At 39.7% G+C, this 23,716-nt stretch overlaps 1 protein-coding gene across 5 annotated transcripts in view; it reads right to left on the reverse strand.

Annotated features, from left to right (window-relative positions):
- Positions 1-23,716, reverse strand: part of map4k2 (mitogen-activated protein kinase kinase kinase kinase 2) — a 72,124-nt gene that overhangs the window by 31,298 nt on the left and 17,110 nt on the right. For all 5 annotated transcript variants that reach the window (XM_036146100.1, XM_036146096.1, XM_036146099.1 and 2 more), the window contains exons 3-13: positions 22,406-22,496; positions 17,275-17,339; positions 16,922-16,977; positions 14,909-14,956; positions 14,784-14,826; positions 14,564-14,636; positions 11,998-12,129; positions 11,764-11,826; positions 7,874-7,955; positions 6,870-6,983; positions 6,198-6,276 (exon numbers count right to left, since the gene is read on the reverse strand). In XM_036146100.1, coding sequence (XP_036001993.1) covers positions 6,198-6,276; positions 6,870-6,983; positions 7,874-7,955; positions 11,764-11,826; positions 11,998-12,129; positions 14,564-14,636; positions 14,784-14,826; positions 14,909-14,956; positions 16,922-16,977; positions 17,275-17,339; positions 22,406-22,496 — 846 coding nt within the window. The remainder of the gene's footprint in view (positions 1-6,197; positions 6,277-6,869; positions 6,984-7,873; positions 7,956-11,763; positions 11,827-11,997; positions 12,130-14,563; positions 14,637-14,783; positions 14,827-14,908; positions 14,957-16,921; positions 16,978-17,274; positions 17,340-22,405; positions 22,497-23,716) is intronic.

The raw sequence follows: 23,716 nt of genomic DNA on the forward strand, positions 1-23,716 counted from the left end.
ACATTCCAAATGTTGTTCTGAATTAGTTAAGCTAATTGAACCTCAATTCACATTCTTTAATTATTCTGATGATGATGATGATGATGATGATGATGATGATGATGATGATGATGATCAACCATTTTATTTTGTCTTTTGTTTCTTTTGTGTGTACATAGTCCCCTAGCTTCTTTTTATCTTCATTTTGTTTTGTAATTTTAGTTAAGTTTAGCCTAGTAGAGAGGATTTGTTGATTGAAATATAGTGTTAATTCAAATAAGCAGCATTCTATAGTGAAGTTGTCACTCATTTATCCTATATGTGTGTAGAGTCTGCTGTTAAAAGTATTTCAGTGCTCGAATCATTCCTTTCAACTATTGTCCCAATATCAGCCCTTGTGCTGATATTCACCAGACAATACCTAACAGACAGAGAATTATTTATTAAACATTAAATAACTTTAAACAGTGTGTAATAGTACAACAAAGGATATGGTTGATTTAAAGAAAGTGCACTCACAGCTGTATGAGCATTGCTATACTTTTTGTTGCATGGAGTCAGGATTTATTTGATGTCTGAGGCAGCGTGTGAAGTACTGAGGGAGCATCAGTAACTATTTAAAGTTCTTTTTCTGGGTGACTTCATCAAATCTGTGACATTTGCTGCGGGGGAACTTTGACCTCTTGTCTTATACAACAACGCTTCATTTCACTGGGATTTGTCTCCATTTAATCATGCACACTGTTTAAAGTACTTGTAAAAGGTTAGGCATTAAATGCCAGACACAAACAGCATGGTGCCATATTATCTGTGGGAACATCTGGTGTGTAGGAAACTTGGAAATTTTCTCAAATCAGGTTTCCAATTAGTCTGCTAATTGCATGAACCAACTCTTGAACCTGAACCTTTTCTTCTCTAGAGAGTCTCAGTTTTACCTTAAAGGAGACATATCATGCAAAATCCACTTTTTGTCCCTTAAACATGTTTTGTTGTGTACATGGAGTCTCTAGGTTATAAGATGGCGGCGCGCACAGGAGCAGCGGCTCTTAGCTCTCCAGTTTGGTGCTTGTTTTTGTGTTACTTTTTAGTGTCTACTTTCTTATTTTTGTATTTTTGTACCCACAAAATGGAAGGATTTGAGCTACAGATTGCCAAAATGAGCTTTCTGCAGAACTATAGCATTATTCTTATCACAGAGTCGTGGCTTCACCCAGGAATTATGTTTATTAAAACATGGTCCTAAACATGGCTTCTGAAAAGTTTAACAGTCCTTTTGCCAGCAGAAGTTTTGTAATGAATAATGTAGTAACGTCTTTTTGTGATGGCTAATATCTCATCAGTGCCTGACATCCCAGTCTTTCCATCCCTGGTGGTATTCTCAACTGACCACAGAAGCCATTTAACCATTCAAAAATAGTTAAATACACAACTACTGTGTGCTCAGTCATTTAAAAGCACAGGAAATGGCAAATCAATGAGTTTTAAAATGTAATTTTTTTCCCGTTCCTTTTTTACTGGAGTTCAGATAAAGGCAGATAAATTTGCCGATCTACTCTCTGGTTTATTTTTATTTAGTTTCTATTCTATGTTCATATATATGCAGCTGTGTTTCTTAATTTCATTAAAATACCTTTGATGTCCAAAGCAAATCTTAGCTGACAGTGTTTCAGTTAAAAGAGAAAAAAGACTTCCCTTGAATCTCTCATATGTGAGTGTTTTTAACTCATTGCCTGAAAAATTTCACAGACCTGCACCCAGGGTCCGAAATTAACACTCGCCAGTCGCCAAATGCGAGTAAATTTCCCGTTTGGCGAGTGAATTTCAGAGGGCTAGCTGCCACATGGCGAGTAAATGTTTGTACCAAATAAAATAAAAGTAACATAAAAATAACGAAACCCATACGATCCGTTCACAGCTCTGTCCATCCAGAGCTCAGTCTAGACCCGCCTTCTGCGGTGCTGGTTCAGCTTCTTTCACATTCAGAACCAGTCATGGCTGAACGCTGGATCAGAAAACAGATCTGCTAAGCAGATACAGTCTAAAACGCCAATTAATCTGTTTATAAGTTTCGTTCTTATTTATTCTGTTTTTTTTAACTACCTGCGCTGCGGCTCTGTGCTTCACCGCTCTTACTGCGCCTCTCCCGCCCCCCCTCTCGGAGCGAGGTGCTTTTATCAGCGGCCAGCCTTCAAAACGTGAATCGCTACGTTTAATGTCCTTCCACTCGTACCAAAATGTCCCAATTAAAGTCAGAGTCAGTAACTGTTTTTTCATGCTCTTTTGTTTTTAACGACACAGGACCAGCGGTGCTTCAGTGGGCGTGGTGCGTTGCGCTTGAATTCAGGTGCGCAAAATTACGTTACATGTAACCTGTAACATCGGGGGCGCAGCGCACGAGGGTAAAATCCAGCAGCGAGATCAGCGTAAAGACGCAGCGTGAACCCTGAGTGCTTTAAGTGTTGCAGCTGAGGGGAAAATGTTGAACCGTACACAGGGGCGGTTCTGAACAGGGGCCAACAGGGGCCTATGCCCATGTAGAACTGTTCTTGGCCCCTGTTATGGCCCCTGTACTAAAAACATGATGTTAAAGGTATACTATGCAACCGGGGTTGATTTTCCAGCGAGGCTCCCCCAAGAGGGCGAAAGTAAAAGTGCACTGTCGTAAAGATGCTCAGCTGTTCTGGTTCCTCCGTCAAGCCAGGCGTGGTTGTTTTGAGCTTAGCAGACAGGCGAACGCAACGAAAAGTGGAAAAAACGGCAGTACAAACAATGAATAACACAGTGAAGGTATGAACATCAAGCTTCTTGCAGCGCTATCTTGGCGAGGCGGTCGCCGCCGCCTCGCCAAGCCGCGACCGCCGCCGCCTCGCCAGTTTTATTATTATTATTATTTTTTTTTTTTTTATGTTGGCGAGACGCTACCGCCACCGCCTCGCCAAGCCGCAGCCGCCGCGGTAGCGTCTCGCCAACATAAAAAAAGATTATTATAATAATAATAATAATAATAATAAAACTCAATATGCTTGCATGTTTATTTGACCGGCTGAGCGGAGCGGTCGGGTCGGAGCGGGGGCGGGGGGGATTGGGGGGGGAAACAAACTTTGCACCGCTGACCGGCTGAGCGGAGCGGCGCGCATATCGAGTTAGTTTTATTTTTTTATTATTATTTTTTTGGAATGTCGGTGAGGCGGTAGCGTGAGGGAAACCCTACAATGTTACTTACAATCGCATCAGCAGAAACGCGAGGTCCGCGTCAGCCTTGCAGCCTTCTATGTTCACCCGTGTACGACTCCTCTCTCTGTCCAGAGCCCTTTTCCTCTTTCTTGCCTGCTCCAACATGGGCTTTCGCTGTTTTCTCGCTGGTTCCGGCATGATAACTGCACAAATATCGCCACTGCGCTACCAACGAGCACACCTTTCACTGCGGGCGTGTAGCAGTTCTCGCCGTAAAGCAAGACCGACTCTCATGATGCACATGAGACTTCTGAGCCTGTGACTGCGGGCCGACTGCTCCTGCAATTGCAAGTGCGGTATTTCCCCCACAGACCACCAGGGCGGCCGAGAAAACCTTAGTTCAACCTGAAATGACTCATTTAATCATCCAAAACGGTATGGAACATATTAATTAACTGAAAAATGTTGCATAGTATGCCTTTAAATTTCTTAGGATGATAAATGCTGACAAAGATAACGTGACTGACTGGTCATTTGGATCAGTTGTATTTTTTTGTTTATGTTTTTACCCAATAATAAAATAACAAAATAATTAAAAAAATATAAAAAAATAACAATTAAAATTAAGCTGTTTCACGTTAAGCTCCCGCTGTATTGAGAAAAGATCAGGGGTCTGCAACCTGCAGTTCCAGAGCCACAATTGGCTCTTTGGCTTACTTAATATTTTAAACGATGAAATGTTGACCTGTTAAGTTCCCCCCCTCCCCCCCCAATCTTTTGTTCTGTGCCCCTGTGAAAAATACTGGCCCCACCCTGACCCACCCTGCTAAATTTGGTCTAGAACCCCCACGGACCGTACAGGCTTGATGAAACTCCGCCTCATTCACAAATAAGGCCAACATGGATAGGATAATGATAATCTGTAGTGTTTTTTAATCGCCTGGATGTGAATCTGATAATTCATATTATATATAATCATCTACAATATTTTCTTTTTTTTAAATCAGGAAACAAAGGTTTCTCTTCCAGGGTCCAGTCAGCCACGTCCCAACCACACCCCCCATAATTAACATAATCTCACTCTTAATTTTTATAAAAGTTGAGGTCTGGTCAGGATTAATATTTTGGCCGGTAAAAAATATGCCTGGCCGGTGGATTTTTACATCTACCGGCCAACTTGGCCGGTGAATAACAAAGTTAATTTCGGACACTGCCTGCACCCTGTTCTGATGCATCTCCACATTCCAGTTAGAAAAAAACTAAAAAGTTCAGTAGGTCCTCTGGAAGGTTTCTCCTTGGTTGAAACATTTTGTCTCTTCTGCAACTGCTTAGTGGCTGGAGAAGAGACAGTATAAGGTACTGCTCATAAGGCCGAGTTTACCTGAAACTCCTCAGACTGAAGAAGTCTCTTGGAGAAGAGATGAAATATTTCAACAAAGAAGAACCGTCCACTGGTCCTATTAAACTTTTTTGAGAACTCAACCTTGTTTAAAAGTCTGCTTTTGATTTGTCGATCATTCTTGGTTGACTTGGGCATGGGGACAGCCTCCCGCAAAGAGCGCGTCTTCAGAACCAAACTGAGAAGAATAGTTTCATCAAGCAAAGAAACTGGACCCCCAAGATTCAGACCGGAATGGTCCCACTGTGGACCGCGGTTTTCATGAGCTTGTGATCTTTGCAATAACATTCATCTTCTGAATCTAAAGACATGAGCCTCCAAACATCACAAAAGCCAGAACCAGAAGAGGTCAGCTCAGCATTGTTTTGCTAAAAGTCACCTGTGGGTAGTTGGATCGGCTGTGGGAGCCAAAGTGAGTATCCCTCCTGCCAGAGGGGGGTTAATGTCACTATACCACCAGGAATGCACAAAGATCCATGGAGTAGAACTGATTGCAAAATACTTTAAATTGCTAAATTTAGAACAGCACAGTGCCCATGCGCCCTAGCCATCTTACATTCAGACAAACATTGAGTGAGTTGTATAGTTTACTTGTATGAGTCAAATAGTGAACAGATCTGTCATAAATATCGACTCAACAGACATATTATAGTAATGACAAAACCCTGCTGTGTTGGTATGATGATATGATCATATGAAGCGAGTTTTCTCATTCATTCCCTAAAAATTCCCCAAAGGAATGCTGAGAAATATCAACATTGGATACAAGCTTGTAAGCAGGAGGACTTTGCTGTGGAAATTCTGACCATAGACACCTATATGTGCTTTCTACAGTTTGTTGGTTGCAAGGAGCCAACAACTGAATGTCCAGACCAATTTTCCTCTAATTTCCCATGTGTCTGAGCATTCACTGGACCTCTGTGTGCAACATCACATGTGCACACTGAGGTTACACCAGTATTACACCTGTTCAAAACCTGAGATTATAACAAGTTACATGGCTCACTAAAATAATCAAATTACAGCAATAATTTATTTTAGATTACTTAGTTTAGATACAACTGATTTAGCCAAGATTACATCATAAAGGCAAAAATCTTGGATGTCTTTAAAGAACTGTACAGTATGCTTTATTTCAGAGGGGTCCTGCTAAGGAAGAACTGAAAGACATGCACATCTTTTACAGTTAAAATTTTATTGCAAATAAATGTGGTACAATGCAGGTTGCACAGTGCAGCCACGCTTCTGTCAGTCTGGTCCAGGGCAGCTGTGGCTACAATGTAGCTCACCACCACCTGGGTGTGAATGTGTGCGTGAATGACTGATTGTAGTGTGAAGCGCTTTGGGGTTCATCAAACTTGATAAACCGCTATACAAGTGCAACCCATTTATATATATTGTTATAGTCCTTAGGCTTGTGCTCATAAAATAAGAAACGTATAAACAGAGCTGCTTTTCAAAAACGGAGATAGAACAAGAAGGAAGAAGCCGTACACTGCAAAGGACTCCAACTACAGCGCTCCAGAAACAAACAGCAGGTGTAGAGCTCAAAAACCAACCAAATTGGTTTAAAAACAGCACTTACAATCTCAGATAAGCAGATCTCAAACACACAGCCGCACAAACAGCTGACATGCAAACTTACATTGTTCTTCAGACAGGGTCCTCTCTGCAGGCAGACGTTTTCCTGATGACTGAATCTTGTCTGGAGCCACTTCACCAATCTGTCAACACCATCAAACACACCAAGATCCATCAGTGAAATTTCACAGAAATATTAATACAGAGAATCAACATTTAACTATGAGCCTCAGACCAGGTAAGTTACAGCAGATGATATGTAATGTTGAAACTGAGAATTGTGTCATTTTTCTTTTAAACTTGCTCTATATTTCAAAAAGAAGAGACAAGAGCAGGTGAAATAATGTGTACTGTCACAGCATGTTCTGAAAAGGCTTTAGATGGTCTCATGTACTGCTTCATAGATTCTGAAGGTTCCTTCACAGCACTGTTTGGATGTGATGACGGTAGAAATATAAACGCAACAGCTAGTAATGCACAGTGTCATATCCAGCAGTGTGTTGTGCTCTGCATGTGGCTCAGCTTGGCTGACATCAGTATGTCATCACAGCAGCACACATGCAAATGGACCTGGATGAGTCATTAGTGCAAGAGGTTTTTTAGTGAGATGTTTCAAATATACTAATTTAAACATTTGTAAAACAATATTTAGTAAAATTTAACTAATTGTCCTCATTTTAAAAATGATTTTGAAGACTAAACAATACGATTTTGCTGACAACGATGAGCCACTGACCTCCAGTTCGTCATCTATGCTGTGTGTGAGAGAGTTGTGCAATGCAGGGTTGTTGGCCATGTCCAGCAGCTCAATGATCAGGTTACGGGTCAACAGCTGGGTCACAAATGGATGCTGAAACAGCAAGGAATGTTGAGAAATATGGTACAGTTAGCATACAGTTAGCAATGCTTCAACTCCTTTTACAATTTTCCTGGACAGGAGACCAGAAGAACTAAAAAGCTTTAATATTAGAAAATCTCCTATTAATCTTATTACAAAATATTCAATTATACAGTAGTAGCATGAGAATACGATAAAAACAACCAGTTGTGTGATGTCAGCCGATATCATAGCAATAATTTTAATACTTTCTAGTGGCCATGGTTTGTGTTTTGGACTGTTTATTTTTCCACTCCATGCTCCATACCTCCCAGCCACCACTTAGCACTGTGATCAGATCCACTTGCTGTCAACATTCCACCTGTTTTCCTGCTTTTATATACCCGCCTCACTCAACACTCCCTGCCAGAACATCTCGTCTTGTCTCACCGCCTGCTTGTGATGTTCCCCAGTGTTTTCTCGTCGCCCTGCCTGTATGATCCTTTGGACCTGTTCTCATCCTACCCTCGCTAGTTTGGTTTACCAGTGATTCTGTGCCCCGCCTGGTTAAGGTTCCTCCCTGTTTCTCGCCCTGCCCACACGGGGAACACATGAGCGGCATCTGGTCGAGTCTGTCACTGCATCATATTATCAGGACTGCTTCTGCTGCTTCATCTGGTCATCTGTTGGTCTGCCTCCACTTTCACTTCCTTAAATAAACCGTTTAAATTTACCATTGTGTTGGCTCGAATTACAATAGTGTAATTAACACCTTAACTTGATTCCTTCTCTAGTTACAGAATTTCAGTCGACCTTTTTCTCGATGTAAAAGTGGGAGACGAGGCTGAGCTCATGAATGTTGCATACAGTCTTTTTTTAAACTCTGTCGGCTGGTTAATTACTATGTGGGAAAGGCTGCTGACCTGCAGAAGTGTTTCAGCTGAGGGCCTTTTCCGGGGATTTTTGTTGAGAGCCATCTTCACAAAACTGTGAAAACCCGCAGACCTGCAAAGAGATGAGAATGAAAAGAAATAAGAAAAACTGTCGGCTTAAAGAAGGAAAGTTGTTCCCTAACAGATCTGGGTAACACTGACTGTACAGTACTGTCCAAAAGGCTTGAGCCAGGCCTTGTGTCCTGAGAAATTATCTGAGAACTATCCAGATACTGTTTTTTTAAATTGATAGTATTTTTAGTATTGATAGTAGTTTTAGTCCAATAAAAGATTAAACCTTTACCAGAAAAAGGCTTCACAAATTTGATTATATGAAGATCAAAACTGTTTGCACGCTAAATACATGTCTGCATTTTGATACTGTCGCTTCATGCTTGCTCAGTATGAGGGATTGCTGCAAAGCCATGGACAATGCAGATGACTCTCCCTGTGGCTCTACGGTTCCCCAGGAGTGAATGCTGACTTTGAAGCAATCAACTGGGTTCCCCTATATAGTAAAATTTTTGACCAATCTGTATAATCTGACCCAATCTGTATAATCTGGTTGAATTTGAAGTTGGACAGTGCCTTGAGATGACATGTTTCATGAATTGGCGCTATATAAATAAAATTAAATTGAAAAAAATTGAAAAACTTTTATGTCAAGCATTTCATCTGGGAGATGACCTAAACCCAAAATGCCTCAAATACAAGATGTGAAACATGCTTGTAAAACAAGATGGCGGCCCTGCTATTGTAAACAATGAAAACAAGAAAATGTTTGCTGCTAGTGGTTTTACACAGTGAGGTAAAAACAGGCTTCAGGTCACTTGTGTAACTTCAAACTGGATAATTAAAATCGCATTTGCAATATAATCACAATTTTAAAAAGCACAATCTCCAAATCACAGAGGTCTGTAATTTTTGGCTATGTAACAATTAAAGGATCAGACGCGTCCTTTAGGTGTCTGTTATGTTTAAAGTGGGTTTGCCTCCACATGGAAGGGAAGAGAGTTGCAGCAGTGAGATAATCAAGTTTAATTACTTCTTTTAGAGTTTATATAATCAATATTTTTTTACCATAAACTTTCAGGAGACTTACCATAGCATTAAGTACCAGTCAAAATGTTTAACACATAGACTTGTTTGTTGGTTGCACTTTATGTTCAACAATATTTTGATAATATATTTTCCTAACCATATACAGTATTCAGCATTGCATGCTCTTCAATGAAGTGCATTGACAAAATAAAATCCAGATTTTCAAAAAATTTTATCTAAAAAAAATTGTAAATTCAAATGATTCTATTAAATCGTTTTATCACCCAGCCCTAGGTTCGCATCAGTCATCGAGTCGATTGATAAAGTATGTAACCTAACCTGACCCTTGCCATACGGATGTCGCTCCGCCTAGCTCCACTCATCCATCTGGGACCTCTCCATGGGAATTGCCTTTATTGAAGGCTGGGCCTTATCAAAAATCCTTGCATATGATTGGATAAGCCACTTGTCTGTCATCTTTATCGAAGTGCTATTTCAACCACTCACACCAAAGCTAACCCGTGACGCTGTGAGAACATTTTTTGTAAATGTGTTTGCGGCTCTAGTGGCACGCGTTTTATTGACAGTGAGCTGACAGGAAGAGGGGGAAGACAGGCGACAAAGCACCGCGGATCGGAGTCGATCCTGGGCCAACCGTGTTGAGGACTAAAGGCCTCCTAACATGGTTCGTGCTAACCGCTAACAAAACAAAACTTGCCAAATCCGGTCGGGGGAGAAGGGCGAAAACATGGTTTCCACCAACAAAAGCCTTCAGAGCCGTTCTCTGATGTTCTTTTAATGAAACAATATTAGGTAGACTGGACAACACGGAAGAAATAGCAGCATCAACGTTAACGCTTGCTTCCTCGATGCGAGCCGCCATTGTTGTCTGAATCAAAGCAGTCTCACGTCACGGTCGCTTATCCACTACGTCACATCTATGAAACTCCAGCCCTGCGTCCTGATTGGCTAGACAATAAAATTGGTTGGAGAAATCACTCTCTATGGGAGATGTCCCAGATGGATGTGAGTGAAGCTAGGCGGAGCGATATCAATCTGGCAAGGGTCAGGTTATATGTAACCAACCAGAAGTTAAATTGAAGACAATAATTATATGCAATACACGTTAACATCATATCCAGGAGATTTCTATACATTTCAGCAAAATCTCAGGCTTTGGTTATCCCCTGCAAATGAGTCACATAAAAAGCAGATGTAGGGGGTAATTTATTTATTACATGGGGTCCTATTAACACAGGATAATCCTAATCCCGTGTGAATAGGGTTTTAATCTGTATTACCTTAATCCATAGTTTTGACTTCTTGTACTATTTGGCAGCAACATAATAGCAATAACACATAAGGGATAGCTAGTTTCATTTACATATTTTGACATATTTTTCTCCAGTATATTAAATGCATAATATTAATATGTAATATTTAGGGCTGGGCAAGTTAACGCGTTAATTTCGCGTTAATTCATTAGACTATTAACGGCGATATTTATTTTATCGCGCATTAACGCATGTGGCTCAAATGCTTTCAGTCAGTGTCAGTCAGCACGCGCGCTGACTGCAGCGCGCTGTCACGGAAGCACTCTCCCGCCCCCCCTCCCCTCTCGTACATGGCTCAGCGGCGCCAGCCAATCAGCACGCAGGCTCAGCCTGGCCCGCCCACTCAGCTCTCACACAAACTTCAGCGCCATCTGACAAACTTAAAGAAACAGCTGAGAGAGACCGCAGCAGCGAAAAAACATGAACAGGGAAGTAGCACCGTTTGGCTTTATTTTAATACCGTAAATGAAATCAAGCTGTATGTTTTGTAAAAAGCCGGTTCATTTCAGTGGAAACACAACAAATTTATCTAAGCACGTGAAAAAACATGAAAACGTCGAGCCCCAGAAACAGAGAGAGGAGACGAAACTTCTCTCACTGCCCCGACAGACCCACAGACTGACGTCTCTGACTGAGGCGTTTCAGTTCTCCAGGGAACATCCAGGTAGATCAGTGGATGGATGGATGGATGGATGGATGGATGGATGGATGGATGTTACTGGAGCCCACACATAACATGTAATTAAGACCTTGAAAGAACCCAGTACATATATTAAAAAGTGTTATTTAAGATAAGATAACATTAGTTAATCCTTTTTTTAATCCCACGACGGGGAAATTTATAGGATTAAAGCAACAGGCAGGTGCACACAACACAGACAAAATTACATAAGGATTGAAATATATAAGAGGTGGATTAGCGAAAAAACACTGAACATAACATTATTATTATTATTATTATTATTATTATTATTATTATTATTATTATTATTATTATTATTATTATTTAATTGTAATAATAAAATAAAAACCACAAAACCCAAAAGATCAACAGTTTCATGATACATCAAGCTTAGGGACTGGCTAATATACAGCAGGTCAAAAAAGGCCATATTTTGGCTGCAGTGCTTGCTGTTCTCTTATGAAGAAAAGATCAACTAGTGCACTAAATTCAATAGATGGGTTGAAAATATCCTGTATAAAATAAGTGCTACAAATGTTACAACACTTTTGTTCATATGGCAGCAGAACATTAAAATAAAAGTGCTTTTTACACTACTTTTGAATTCATTCTTGGAGTTTGTAAATACAATGCGATTAATCGCGATTAATCGCGATTAATCAGGGCGATTAATCGCGATTAAATATTTTAATCGTTGCCCAGCCCTAGTAATATTATATAATTCTCTCCATGATAACACTGTGACCAAAGAAAGGTTCATCGTCACTTTTAGACCATTTCAACCAGTGCTATGCATGATTTTCAAGCAGTGCTGTAAAACTTACCACTTGGCTTTATCCTTTAGTTTTGGAGGCTGGAAACTGCTCTTGGACATCAACATCAGTGCTCTGAAACAAATTTCATTTGAGTTTATAAATGGTTCTTTATTGCTTACATGCACTAAAAGTGCAGGACAAAAGACAAACAGAAAGCCATTCTGTGTTGTTTTTCGGATATCTGTGAGTCTGGCTGTTTTCCTCCTGTCTGAATCAGAGCGCCAGCTGTCTGTGCTGACTCACCTCATTGGGTGGAGGTCAAACATGGGCGGCTGGAGCTCAGCCAGCTCGATGGCAGTGATGCCAACAGCCCAGATATCACATAAGTGGTTGTAGCCGCCTTTCTTCTCCACTGCAGCCACCTCTGGAGCCATCCTGGACAGGTAAAGGGCATATCACTGCTGAATCGTGCTGATGACCATAGTATGAAGCAGACAGTGATATCTTCCTCACTTTTTAGGGCCAATAAGCCATTTGTTTAATTTAGGGCTGGACGATATAGAAAAAAAGCATATTGATAAAATAGAAATAATTTAGATCGATATCAATAATTATCAACAAATTCTAAACATATATTTAAGTGCAGCCCTGGATATTTTATGCTGCTTCTTAGCGATCTATTATTAGATAAAGACACACTGAATTCAAACACAACCCTGGATTCAACCAACTTTTTACCAAAACTGCAAGTTTTTAAAAAAGAAAAAAGAACTTGTGCTTTCTGAACTCTTTGAAGCAAAGTACAGAGACAACGCCCTTTGCATTGTCTCTGTACTGAATTGTGCTATACAAATAAATTTGCCTTGCCTTGCCTTGAAGGGGGCGGAGCTTGGTGAAGGCACATTCCCGTGTTTGTGATTGGTTGGGAGGATGTAATGACGGTAGTATTAACCTACATGATAGGCTAGAAAGCAAAAGGAAGGAAAACTGTTCTATTGAACTTTTTATTGAGTCTTTTGATGGATCTATTGATCGATATATATTGTTATTGAATTATTGTCCAGACCTAGTTTTATTTCAATTTATGTATTTCTTTTTATTCCGTCTATGCAAATGTGTTGTTTAAGTCTGTATGTACCTTTCTTTGTTTTTTTTAGATTTACTTTGGTTTGAGTCTGTTTGATGCATTTTTTATTTATTTTTTTAATTAATTACCTTTATTTAATCAAATAAAAACCTACGAGTTTAAGACCTCTTTGACAAGGTTGACCTGGCCCAGAAAGACAGCAGCACATGTCGTTGTGGACAAAAATCTTAAGATGGAAGGAAAACTTTCAGTGAAGCAAGTTCCAACAGTTCCAGTTCAGATTATAGGGCAATCCAAGAAAATGGAGCAGAGAAACTGAAAGCTTTTTTTTCCCTTTTCAGTTTAAACTCGTGGTACAAATAAGCACAACATGACTTAGGGCAAAACAGTTTTCAGTTCTTCGTCAAATTGTCTTTCATAAGGGATTAATTATTTTTTTTAAAACTCAGATTCATTAGCCTTGGCTAATTTTCTCTAAGCAACATATAGCATCCCAAAAGAAATGTTCCATGTCCTCTGCCAATTTGGACTTGCAGTGGCAGCTGGAGTTTTTCTCGTTTCTTGATGTCTCAATTTTCATCCAAAAAGTCTCTTCATTCTGGACATGTTTTGAGGTAACAGGATTATAAATTGAAGTCAGAACAATCAGTGTCTCAGCTGTGAAAATAGAACATGACAGAACAAATATATATATTTTTAGTGTGGTCCCCTAGCACATCCAGATGGCCAAAAGGTTTTTCATTAAAAGAGTCAGCCTCAGTCAGAGAAAAACTTGTGATGATGATGCTAAGAGGGGGTATTTGAATGGAAACTTTACTGTCTGACAGTATATTTAACAAATATCATGAAATGAAGTACCAGCCTATCTCTAATTAGCTCCAGGACCAGGGTTAGCCTAATAGCTGCAAGCAAAAGCAAAAGTAGGTGATGAAAAAAATGTGTAAAATTAAAACATCTTGTCCAAAAACATCAACGGCCCCACATAACTGCCTACGTCTGTGATGAGTGTGCAGACAGTGCCCCCATTGACAGCAGTTACTCATATACAGGACATCAAGGATTTTTTCAGCTTTCTACTCCGTATTTGATCTAAAAATATTCTAGATTGAGCTAATTTAGAGGGATGGTTGGTTTGGGGAGTTAGGTGGAAGGAGAAAGACTAAAGCCATTTACAAGCCTATCCTTGGTGAAGGTTTTTAATCTTGCTGAAGTTTTCAGGCATCGGGTGTACGATTTACACAGCCATCCAGTAAAACTATGCATCTCATGTGTTGTAGAGGCAAATTAACAGATCATTTGTTCTGATAGTGTCTGATATTTTATCTAGAATGACATGATTACTGTATTTGTTCATCTTGTTTGTGTAAACTGAACTAGATGGGTTACATTTCTAATGGTGGTCATGAAAATAAATTTTAGAGTTATGAAAAACCATGCTTCCTTTGCAAATGTATTTATTTTTTCACTCATATCTTTATTGCAACACGTTTTTTAAATACAATGAGAAAGAGAAGACACAACAAAATAGTCAAATATCAGCACAGATATTGTCAGCACAATATTTACCATTATTATTATCACCATCACAAGGTTTTCTAATATCGTGCAGCCATCGTGCAGCCAACATTTATGTTGTCTCTTCTAACACTGGGAATCAACACCCCCCCCCCCCCCCCCCCCACCACCCCTATTTAGAGCAAATCAGTCTGGGGAATGAACACTAGATTGACTGTTAATAGTATGAACATAACTGTTTGTTCCAGGCTGTTTGGTTCAACTCACCAGTAGGGAGTTCCAATAAAAGACTTTCTTTTGGCCACTGAAGCACTAATCTCTGCTGCCACTCCAAAGTCAGCTACACATAGTGAGAAGAAGAGACAAGCACAGAATCATGTTGAAGGCGTATTCAGAAGTTTCTGGTCAGAGTCTGTGCCAAACTAGAGTCTAAGGTTACTAACATGTGTCTGTGAAGGTGTTAAAGAATTTAATGCAGATGACTTACCCAGTTTGACATCACCTCGCTCGGTCAAAAGGATGTTAGCTCCCTAGAAAATGCACATACACAGTTTGTAAACACAGGATGATCTCATTTTATCACTATAGTAGTAGAAACTATAGAAGCTATACCTTTATGTCTCTATGCATTTTGCCTGTTTCATGCAAGTGATACAAACCCTGAAAAAAGACAGAAAATAAATTAGATGAACATACATTTCTTTTGTATTAGTAATTATCTTAATGGTTTCCAGTATGTTAAAGTCATAGATAGATTCACTTGTCAGTAGATACTACCAAAACATCCATGAAGCTACATTTCCAGTTATTTTTACAGGTGCTACTTTCTTTTCTGGGCTCTTTTTCTAAACCTCTTACAGTTTAGCTTTGGTAGGTCAAGTCTGAAACTGAATAATACATTCACTGTATAAAACAATTTATTAGCAAGTTAAGAATAAAAAAGGATCAGTCATATTTAGGCTTAAATTGTTAGTCAGCCCAGCGATGAGCAGGTAAATATGTTGCTTTACAAGGAGGATGACAAATCCCACAGCACCACAGGGAATAAGTGCTGGCATCATGAGTGGACACCCCACTTGCTGGGCATCTGTGTATTTGCTCATATTATCGTCATATCACCATATCGTCATGGTGATATGCACATCTGACATATCATCAATTACAGCTAGACCAACAAGTCTCATGTGCCCAAAAAGGCAACCCTTAATGACCTCTGACTTGTGCCTGTAGTGCTGATGGTGTGTCTGTGTCAGTTAACTAACACTCATCTGGCAGTTGTCTGATATACTATTACACCACTTCTCTGCTGTTGTTGTAGACATACAAACTGAAATATTTCCAAACCCAGCCGTGCACATGTTGTGTACCCAATCACCGACGAATCAGTGGCGCAGTAGTAGTAGGGACTTCATCCTACAATTGGCGGGGTGCTGGTTCGATCCCCCGTTCCGACTGTCTTAGTTGTTATTTCCTTGGGCAAGACACTTCACCTGAACTGCCTGCTGGCAGTGGTCATAGGGCCCGGTGGCGCTGATGCTTGGCAGCCTTGTTTCTGTCAGTCTGCCCTAGGGCAGCTGTGGCTACTAACATAGCTCACCACCGTCAGTGTGTGAATGACTGATTGTAGTGTGAAGTGCTTTTGGGTTGTCAGACCAATTAGAGCACAATACAAGTACAAGCCCTTTACCATCAGACTATTCTACAGCTGGAGCTTAATTATTTTCACCAGTCACTGTAAACCAGCCCAAATTAGTAGGGCCTTGACGACTAGCTTGAACATGTGGAGTAAATGCTCTTATTTGGGAAAGTGTTTCCAGTGTGTTGTATTTCATTATTTTTGCCATATCAGGGATAATTTGTACCACAGCTTTCATTTAAAACTTTTATTTGACAGCAGATACTTTCTTTTTTTTAAGCAGTAGATACTTTCTAAGAGAGAAATGAAACATAACATGGCTGCGATGTTACTGTCAGCCTCACAAGCAGGGTTGATGAAGAAAGACTACCCCACTCTTAAATCTGATTATCTTTAGATTAATGTGCCTATTTGCGAAATTCTGAGGTTTAAAGTGAAACTGAACAGTGACTTGTGCAAACAGGCTCTGGCTTTATGCATCAGGGCCCTGCAGTCTATTGCCAAACAAACAATGGAATGACTTCTGAACTATTTTCTGTGGCAGATATTTAGCTTTATTGCAGTAAAGACACCAAATTATCATACTACAAAAATCCAGATGGCTTTTCCCTATTAGTACACACACATTTTGCCTACATTAGCTTACAACCACAACTACTATCAATCATCCATGTTATGGTGAGCCTAAATACTTTAGCTGAAGACAGTAGGATTTATTTTCTTTAGAACTGAGGAATGGTCTTTCATGATAGGAATGTACAAGGTTCAGAGGAGCTCCAGTTTCCTTACTGGCAATAACAACCTTAAGAGTCTGTGTCCCTTAGAGAACCACAATGCAGTGAGATAGTTAGGCTTAGCTGGTAGGCTGATGGCCTGTACTGCAGGACAATTAATCTGTAAAGTATGCTAAGAGAGCTGTGGCTGCAAAATAAAAAAAACTGATAATGGCAGAAGTAATCAATGAGAAGGTTTTATACAAAAAGCCTTACCTGAAGGGTTTCCCTGCACACAAATGCTATCTGTTTCTCTTTTAACGGACCTGTCACTGGAAACACAGTTTGGGTAACAGTTTAGAAATCACCAGACATTGTGTTGTTTTTTTCTATGGGTGGGTTTTCTTTGACATTAGTGACCATAAAAATGACAGACTTTATGAATCTGGTAGCGCTATTATCTCGTTCAAGATTTACACTTTTTTAATTTGATCAAATTGTATTAGTGCAAATTAAAAAATGCTTTTTATTTTACAGAATAAGAATCTATTACAGCAAAATCAATCCTAAATGAACAAGATGTTATTGAAGTCAGCCACAAAAAGCACTAAAAATGGATCAAAACATACCTTGGTACATATCCTGAAGTGATCCTCCCCCACAGTACTCCATACAGATCCACAGTTTGGTGTTCCTGTGGAGATACACATCTTTTTACAGTTAATATAACTTTGCTGTTAAAGTGGCAGGTTATTGTCATGAAATTAATAAAACTATGAATAATCATTTCAAAACTTCTTCCATCTTTAATCTGACATATATACAGTATGTTTGAACAGGGGGGGGGGGGGGGGGGGGGGGGACGAATCTATCAGGGAATAAAAATCTAAAAAAAGCTGAAATAACCTGATGCATAGGTGAGCACATCCTTAAACAAATACTTTTTGAAGCACATTTGATTGAGTTTCAGCATTTAGTCTTCTTTGGTCCTTCAGCATGTTCCGTCTTGACTTGGTATTTGCCATTTTCCTGAGCTTACATTTTCTTCTAGTGAAGCCAGGAATATTTTGGTCGTTTTAACACAAGCTTGAACTCACAGTGATGCTGAAAAATAAAATTCCACTTTTACTTTTCCTTTAGAGCAAAGTTCTGAAGGTTTTGGGTAAAAAACTATGTGGTATTTAAATCAGAGTTGTTGAACTGGCGGCCCTTTTTTCACGGAAATGATGAAACAATGACGAGGTAAACATGGCTCATTGACGACTAAAACATGATGAGACTGGTGGGAGTTTTTGTTGATGAGACGAGAAGAAAATGTTAGTAGGTGGTCTGCCAGATGTTCAAAATGCATGAAATTTCTGGCTATTGTGCCTGTAGACAGTCAGTTAAAAGCTCCAACATATCAGCAATGCTGCTCCATCTGCTGACTAAAACAAGACTAAAACCTTTTTTAGTTTTTGTCAAGTAAAACTGTACGAAAACTACTGCATGAAATTAATAAAATGTGACTAAAACTAACAAGGATGTTTGTCCATAAGACTAAGACTAAAACAGTGGCAGCGGCTGGTCGAAGAAAGAGTAGAGACTCAATGGTGTTAATTAAATCCAAACATAACGTATTGCATAACAAATCTTGAAACACATTACTTATAAACATAATCAGCCCTTCTCTCTTTTTCCAGTAGAGCAAGTTTGCTTAAATGCTCCTGACCCATTATGTTGCGTGTGTATGGTTTGACTCTTTTTAAGCAAGAGAAGCTGCGTTCTACACCAGCTGATGTAGCTCCTATTTTGGCAACCAAGCACAACAGCTTGTACAGCTGTGACATTGCACCATCTAATTCCATGTCTTTAAAAAATACCAAAAATCACACAGTTTTCCTCTCTTCCCATTGCAAGTCCCAATTTTAATATAAATCCGTCAGTTATTTGATTCCCTGAATCAAATAACTGACCATATATTCTCAGGACACTTAGGAAACACATGTTTCATTTCATCAAACTTCCTTGGATTGACCAGTTCCAGAAGCTGCCGGCTTTCTAGGTTTGAAAAACGCCTTGAAATCTGTTCTGTCAGATTGTCAGCGATAGCCATGTACAGTTTTCTGTAATGATCCTGAGGGTCATACATTTGTAACTGGCGGCGCTTTCCCATGGGCTCATCTTGAGGGTCTGCTGTGAGATTTGCTGCTTTTGAATAAACAATTTGAAAAGCCTCTTCTGACCTTTTCTCATAGACAAAGGCCTGGAGAGATACAATTTTAGTTTTACAAAACCCCACATCCATAGCCCTCTGTTGGACAATGTCAAAAATAACATCTGTTTCACAGAAAATTTGGTTGTACGTGTACAAAAGGAAAACTACGGAAGAGGATTAGGGCCATTCAAAAAAAAAAAAAGTCTATTTAATTATGACTTATTTCTCAGAATTCTGCGAAAAAATCTAAATTCTGACATTAATCTCAGAATTCTGAGAAAAAAGGCGGAATTCTGGCTTTAATCTCAGTATTCTGAGAAAAAAGTAAAAATTCTGACTTTAATCTCAGAATTCTGAGAAAAAAATTAATAGACTTTTATTTTATTTTTTTGAACGGCCCTAATCTTCTTCCATAGTAAACAAACTCAAAGTCCATCTTCATTATGTTCCCATTGGCACAATCTATTGTCTCATCATCCATGTTTTCTTTTCCAGATACAAGCTTTTCAAAAACCTATAGCAGGGTATCATAATTATCTCACAATGTGAGATGTAAAATTCCATCTAGTGGGAGCATTTTTGGGCAGTTTTGAACACCCTACAGACTGAAGAAATGACAATCTCTTTGTAAAAAGTGGTAAACCCAGTGACAGTTGCAAAAATACTCTTGACTAAGGCAATCATTTAGCACCCTGAAACAACACTAGGTTCAGCCTGTGTGCATAACAATGCACAAATGTAGCACTGGGGACTATTTCTTTAACCTTGGCCTGCACACCCCGTTATAGGTTTGGGCCACTAGTTTTCTCTGAAATTGTAGCTCTGCATGTTGTGGCTTAAAACTTCAAACACAGACTGAGCATCTCGTCCTTCTGACAGATAAAAAAAATCCTTCCTGTATTTTGCCTGCACTGTCCACATACCGAATAATAACAGACATCTGTGCATGGCATGATAAATCTGTACTTTCAGCTGTTGAGCTGTCTGAGAGCGGACTCAACAGCTGATTAAAGCGCAACATACTCATGAAATTAAACACATTTTAGCTAATATGTGATGCAGTTTAATGACTACATTTATTAAGTTTAACAATGTATATTTGACCAATTATTTTAGAAAATTTACATGGGAGGTTTAGCCTCCAGTCCCTAGTAATCAATAAGAAATCCCCACTGGACTAAAACTAAGATGGCTGCCGAAAACAACACTATTTAGAACTGTTACTGAGAGCGTGATTAGACCGCCATGTTCTACTGCAGGTATGGTGCCCTTTCTGTGATTCTTAATGTTTTTATGCCAAACTTACCTTTTGAAAATGGGAAGTCTGTTTCATCAAACCATAGTACATTCTTTGTTTGTTTATTGAGACTTTAGCCAAGCTCAGATGTTTTCTTTGAAAAAAAAGATTCTGTTCTTTGACTACACCTTACTCCAGGAAACTGAATGAACAGAGGACATTTTTTGCCACATGTAGAACATACCCAGTTATCAGCCATTGTTGCTGTCAGCCTCTTGACAACATTCTTCACTGCCTTCCAACTCTCTTATTAAACACCCTTCAGCTTCCTTTTTCTGCAGCAGTGGAGTCTTGTGTGGCGTTGATCATACAGACCATCACCGTAGAATGCATCACATCTTGTTTTCTTTGAAACAACTGTACTTGCTCGTTCAGGGTCTTTCCTCACGCGGTCTTTTGCTTTTTGACAACTCTTCTGAGAATGATTTTCATTCCACTCTGAACACTGAAGTCTACAGAAAACCTACTCACACAGACCGATATCTTCTTTTTGATTCTCACCACCCACTGGAACCCCAAGTTTCTGTCATCAGAACCTTACACCATTGAGCCAAACATGTCCCCACTAGGACAGAAGGGAAGAACAAGCAACAGAAACACGTCAAAGATGCTCTCCAAACCTGTGGATACCCTAACTAGGCTTTTGTCAAATCAGCAAGGAAATCCAAAAGACACGTTGCAGAACAGAATGTGGAGAAGAATAAGCACAAAAACATTGTAATCCCATATGTTGCCGGAGTCTCTGAAAAACCTGGGAGATCCCCAAACAGTTCAAAATGCAACAGGACCATCAGACAGAGGCTGGTGCATCCCAAGGACAAAACCCCCAAACCTAAGATGAGCGGAGTGGTGTATGCAGTTCAGTGCAGTGAGGAATGTTCTGATCTTAATATTGGAGAAACTAAACCACTTCTCCACAGACGCATGGCTCAACACAGGAGAGCTACCTCCTCCAGACAGGACGCAGTCCCCCTGCAGCTCAAGGACAAAGGACACTCTTTTGAGGACCAAAATGTTCAAATTCTGGACAGAGAAGACAGACCGTTTGAGACGGGGGTGAAGGAAGCTATTAACATAAAACAAGAAAAAAAACAACTTTAAACAGAGGAGGAGGGCTCAGGTTTCAACTTTCAAAAACTTACAACACAGCAATAGGTTTGATTCCTGCCCAGTTTCACCCCAGTTCACACCTCCAGACATGTGACCACAACATTTCTCCTGTGAGCCAGGCAAACCATGAGCCTAACAACTCTCCATGGAGAGGGCCGATCAGTTTCGGGTGAATCTACATGTGAATCCAAGCTGTGACAAGGCCTCGCCGGCAGGTCTATGAAGCTTGGAACTCCACACTACTCCAGACATTTTGAATTGAGAAAGCTTCCTGGATGGGAAGCAAAACGTCTTCAGCTTCAGAATAGAAGTCCAGCTTTGTGTTTTTTTTGTTTTTGTTTTTTATATTGCAGAGAGCAGCTGCTCCTGCCCAGTTTATGATGTAACGATGATCTGTCCACATCAGGATTATGACTCCAATAGCGCTCACTAGAACCTTCAGGACTGATGTAATGTTGAGGATTCCTGTCCTGATTGATACTTTTGTACATGGGAGAACTGTGAGCCTTTGTAACCCTTCTACAAACTATAGGTTTAGCTAAAGGATATAAATTACAGGAAATTTCAACCAGGAGAAGTGAACTTTATGTCAGGTTTGTGGAATTCACTATAAATGATGACAGGTGTGTACCCAATAAGACTGAAACTGAATTAAAAGGTGGCTCAACGCAGTAGTTAAAGGTTATAAACAATTAGGCTACTAAACTACTGCAGCTTTTTTTTTACTTTTCTACATTAGCTCTTTTTGAGTTGAATTATAAAGTGCACTTGTCCCATTAAGTGTGTATAAAGTTTTGAACTGACCTTTCTGGTCTCCTTTTTTACATCAGAAAAACATGACATGTCAGCACAGAAGTGATGTTTTAAATCCACCCTAGGTTCTGAACACGCACTCTGATTTATTCACTCCTGTAAAGAGGCAGCTTTGAATGTGCTAACATATACAGTACACGGCATCATTCCACGATGTTGACACAGTAATACGTTGACCTGGCTACAGTAGAACAGGCTGCTGTGCTGACTAAACACCAATGACAGTGGGGGAGGAATCCAGCTGCAGTGTGAGGAAAACAAACCTTGACTATGAGAGATTTTCATCCATCAACAATAAGTAATTTCACTCATGTAAAATGGATAGGCTAAAAACATTCGTCACCTGTGATAGCTGCCGAAGTAGGCCACAATGTTTTTGTGCTTGCATTCCTTCATCATGGTGATCTCCTGCTGGATGGATGTGATGTCATCACCTGTCCAGACAGACATCTAAGTGAGTGTTTACTTCTCAACAAGACAGAGTTCACACCAACAGGAGAAAATTACAGAGCTAAGAATCCCAGGCCTAGACTAAGAGTGAGGGTAGGACGTATTTATGATCTGCAGAGGTTGTGGAACCTGTTTACTGTGGCGGTCTATAAGAGAGTGCAATTTCTGTAGGTCAAACAATTGTAGAAAAATACTGTAACAGTATGCATCAGGACTTTATATGCTGCTGCATAATCTAAAGAGGGGAAATATAGAAGTAGAATAAAATGCTATGATTCCGTTTTTCTGAGTCTGTTAATTACAGGCTCCAATTTATTCCAATATGTCCATCTTTATACCTTCTTCATACTGGATGTAACGCTCTTCATTACTAATGTTCATCCACTTAAAGAAAAATCCCTTACTGCCATGAAGAAAACACAACCCAAACTAAATCCTGCACATGAAGGCGGTTTAATTTCTTATCCTTTGAAATCAACTGTGTAGGATGTTCTTTATGATAGTCTTCCTGCACCAGGCATATACAGAACAGATAACCAGCTAACTTGTTTTTTTCTGTGAAATCATTTATCCAAAAATAAGAGACCTGCATTTTGCAGGACTACATGTAGCTCTCACTCCCAGCATGCATTTGCTTTGGCATTACCTTAATGAGCTTATGAAAAATCACAATTATTGTCAAACAGAGTTGGATGACTCTTAAATCAGACCACTGCATGAAGACTGTCAGGAAAACAATGCTCGTTTGAAGAAGGCCATGATGTCAGCTGACCTCATTGTAGACGTATGATAAACCTGACCAGCTGAAGTAACCATACATCATCACCGGCTTTCACAATCCACAGTAGTCACCGGGCATCAACAAAAGAAAGTAAATGGTAGAAACACAAAACCTATGGGTGAAAAACAAAGTAAATTCTTACTGTTTCAATGGGATTTAAGAAGGAAAGTAGCATCAAGGTGCCGCTAACTGAAGGACTTTATTTATCATTTGTACATCATCACTGTCACCACATCTGTAAAAAGTTAGGTTAATTGGTTGCTGGAAGACCCAAAGTGTTAATTCAATGCACCAGCATCAGCAGTGACTTTACAGAAGCAACCGTTTCAGCGTAACAATTTATGACGACGTCTACATACAGTCTAAACGTGAGAAAGATCAGCAAGAAATTCTAAATACATTTAGAACAGCTGGCAATCTCTT

The sequence above is a fragment of the Fundulus heteroclitus genome, chromosome 14 (genome assembly GCF_011125445.2).
Source record: "Fundulus heteroclitus isolate FHET01 chromosome 14, MU-UCD_Fhet_4.1, whole genome shotgun sequence".
NCBI classification, from domain to species: Eukaryota; Metazoa; Chordata; class Actinopteri; order Cyprinodontiformes; family Fundulidae; genus Fundulus; species Fundulus heteroclitus.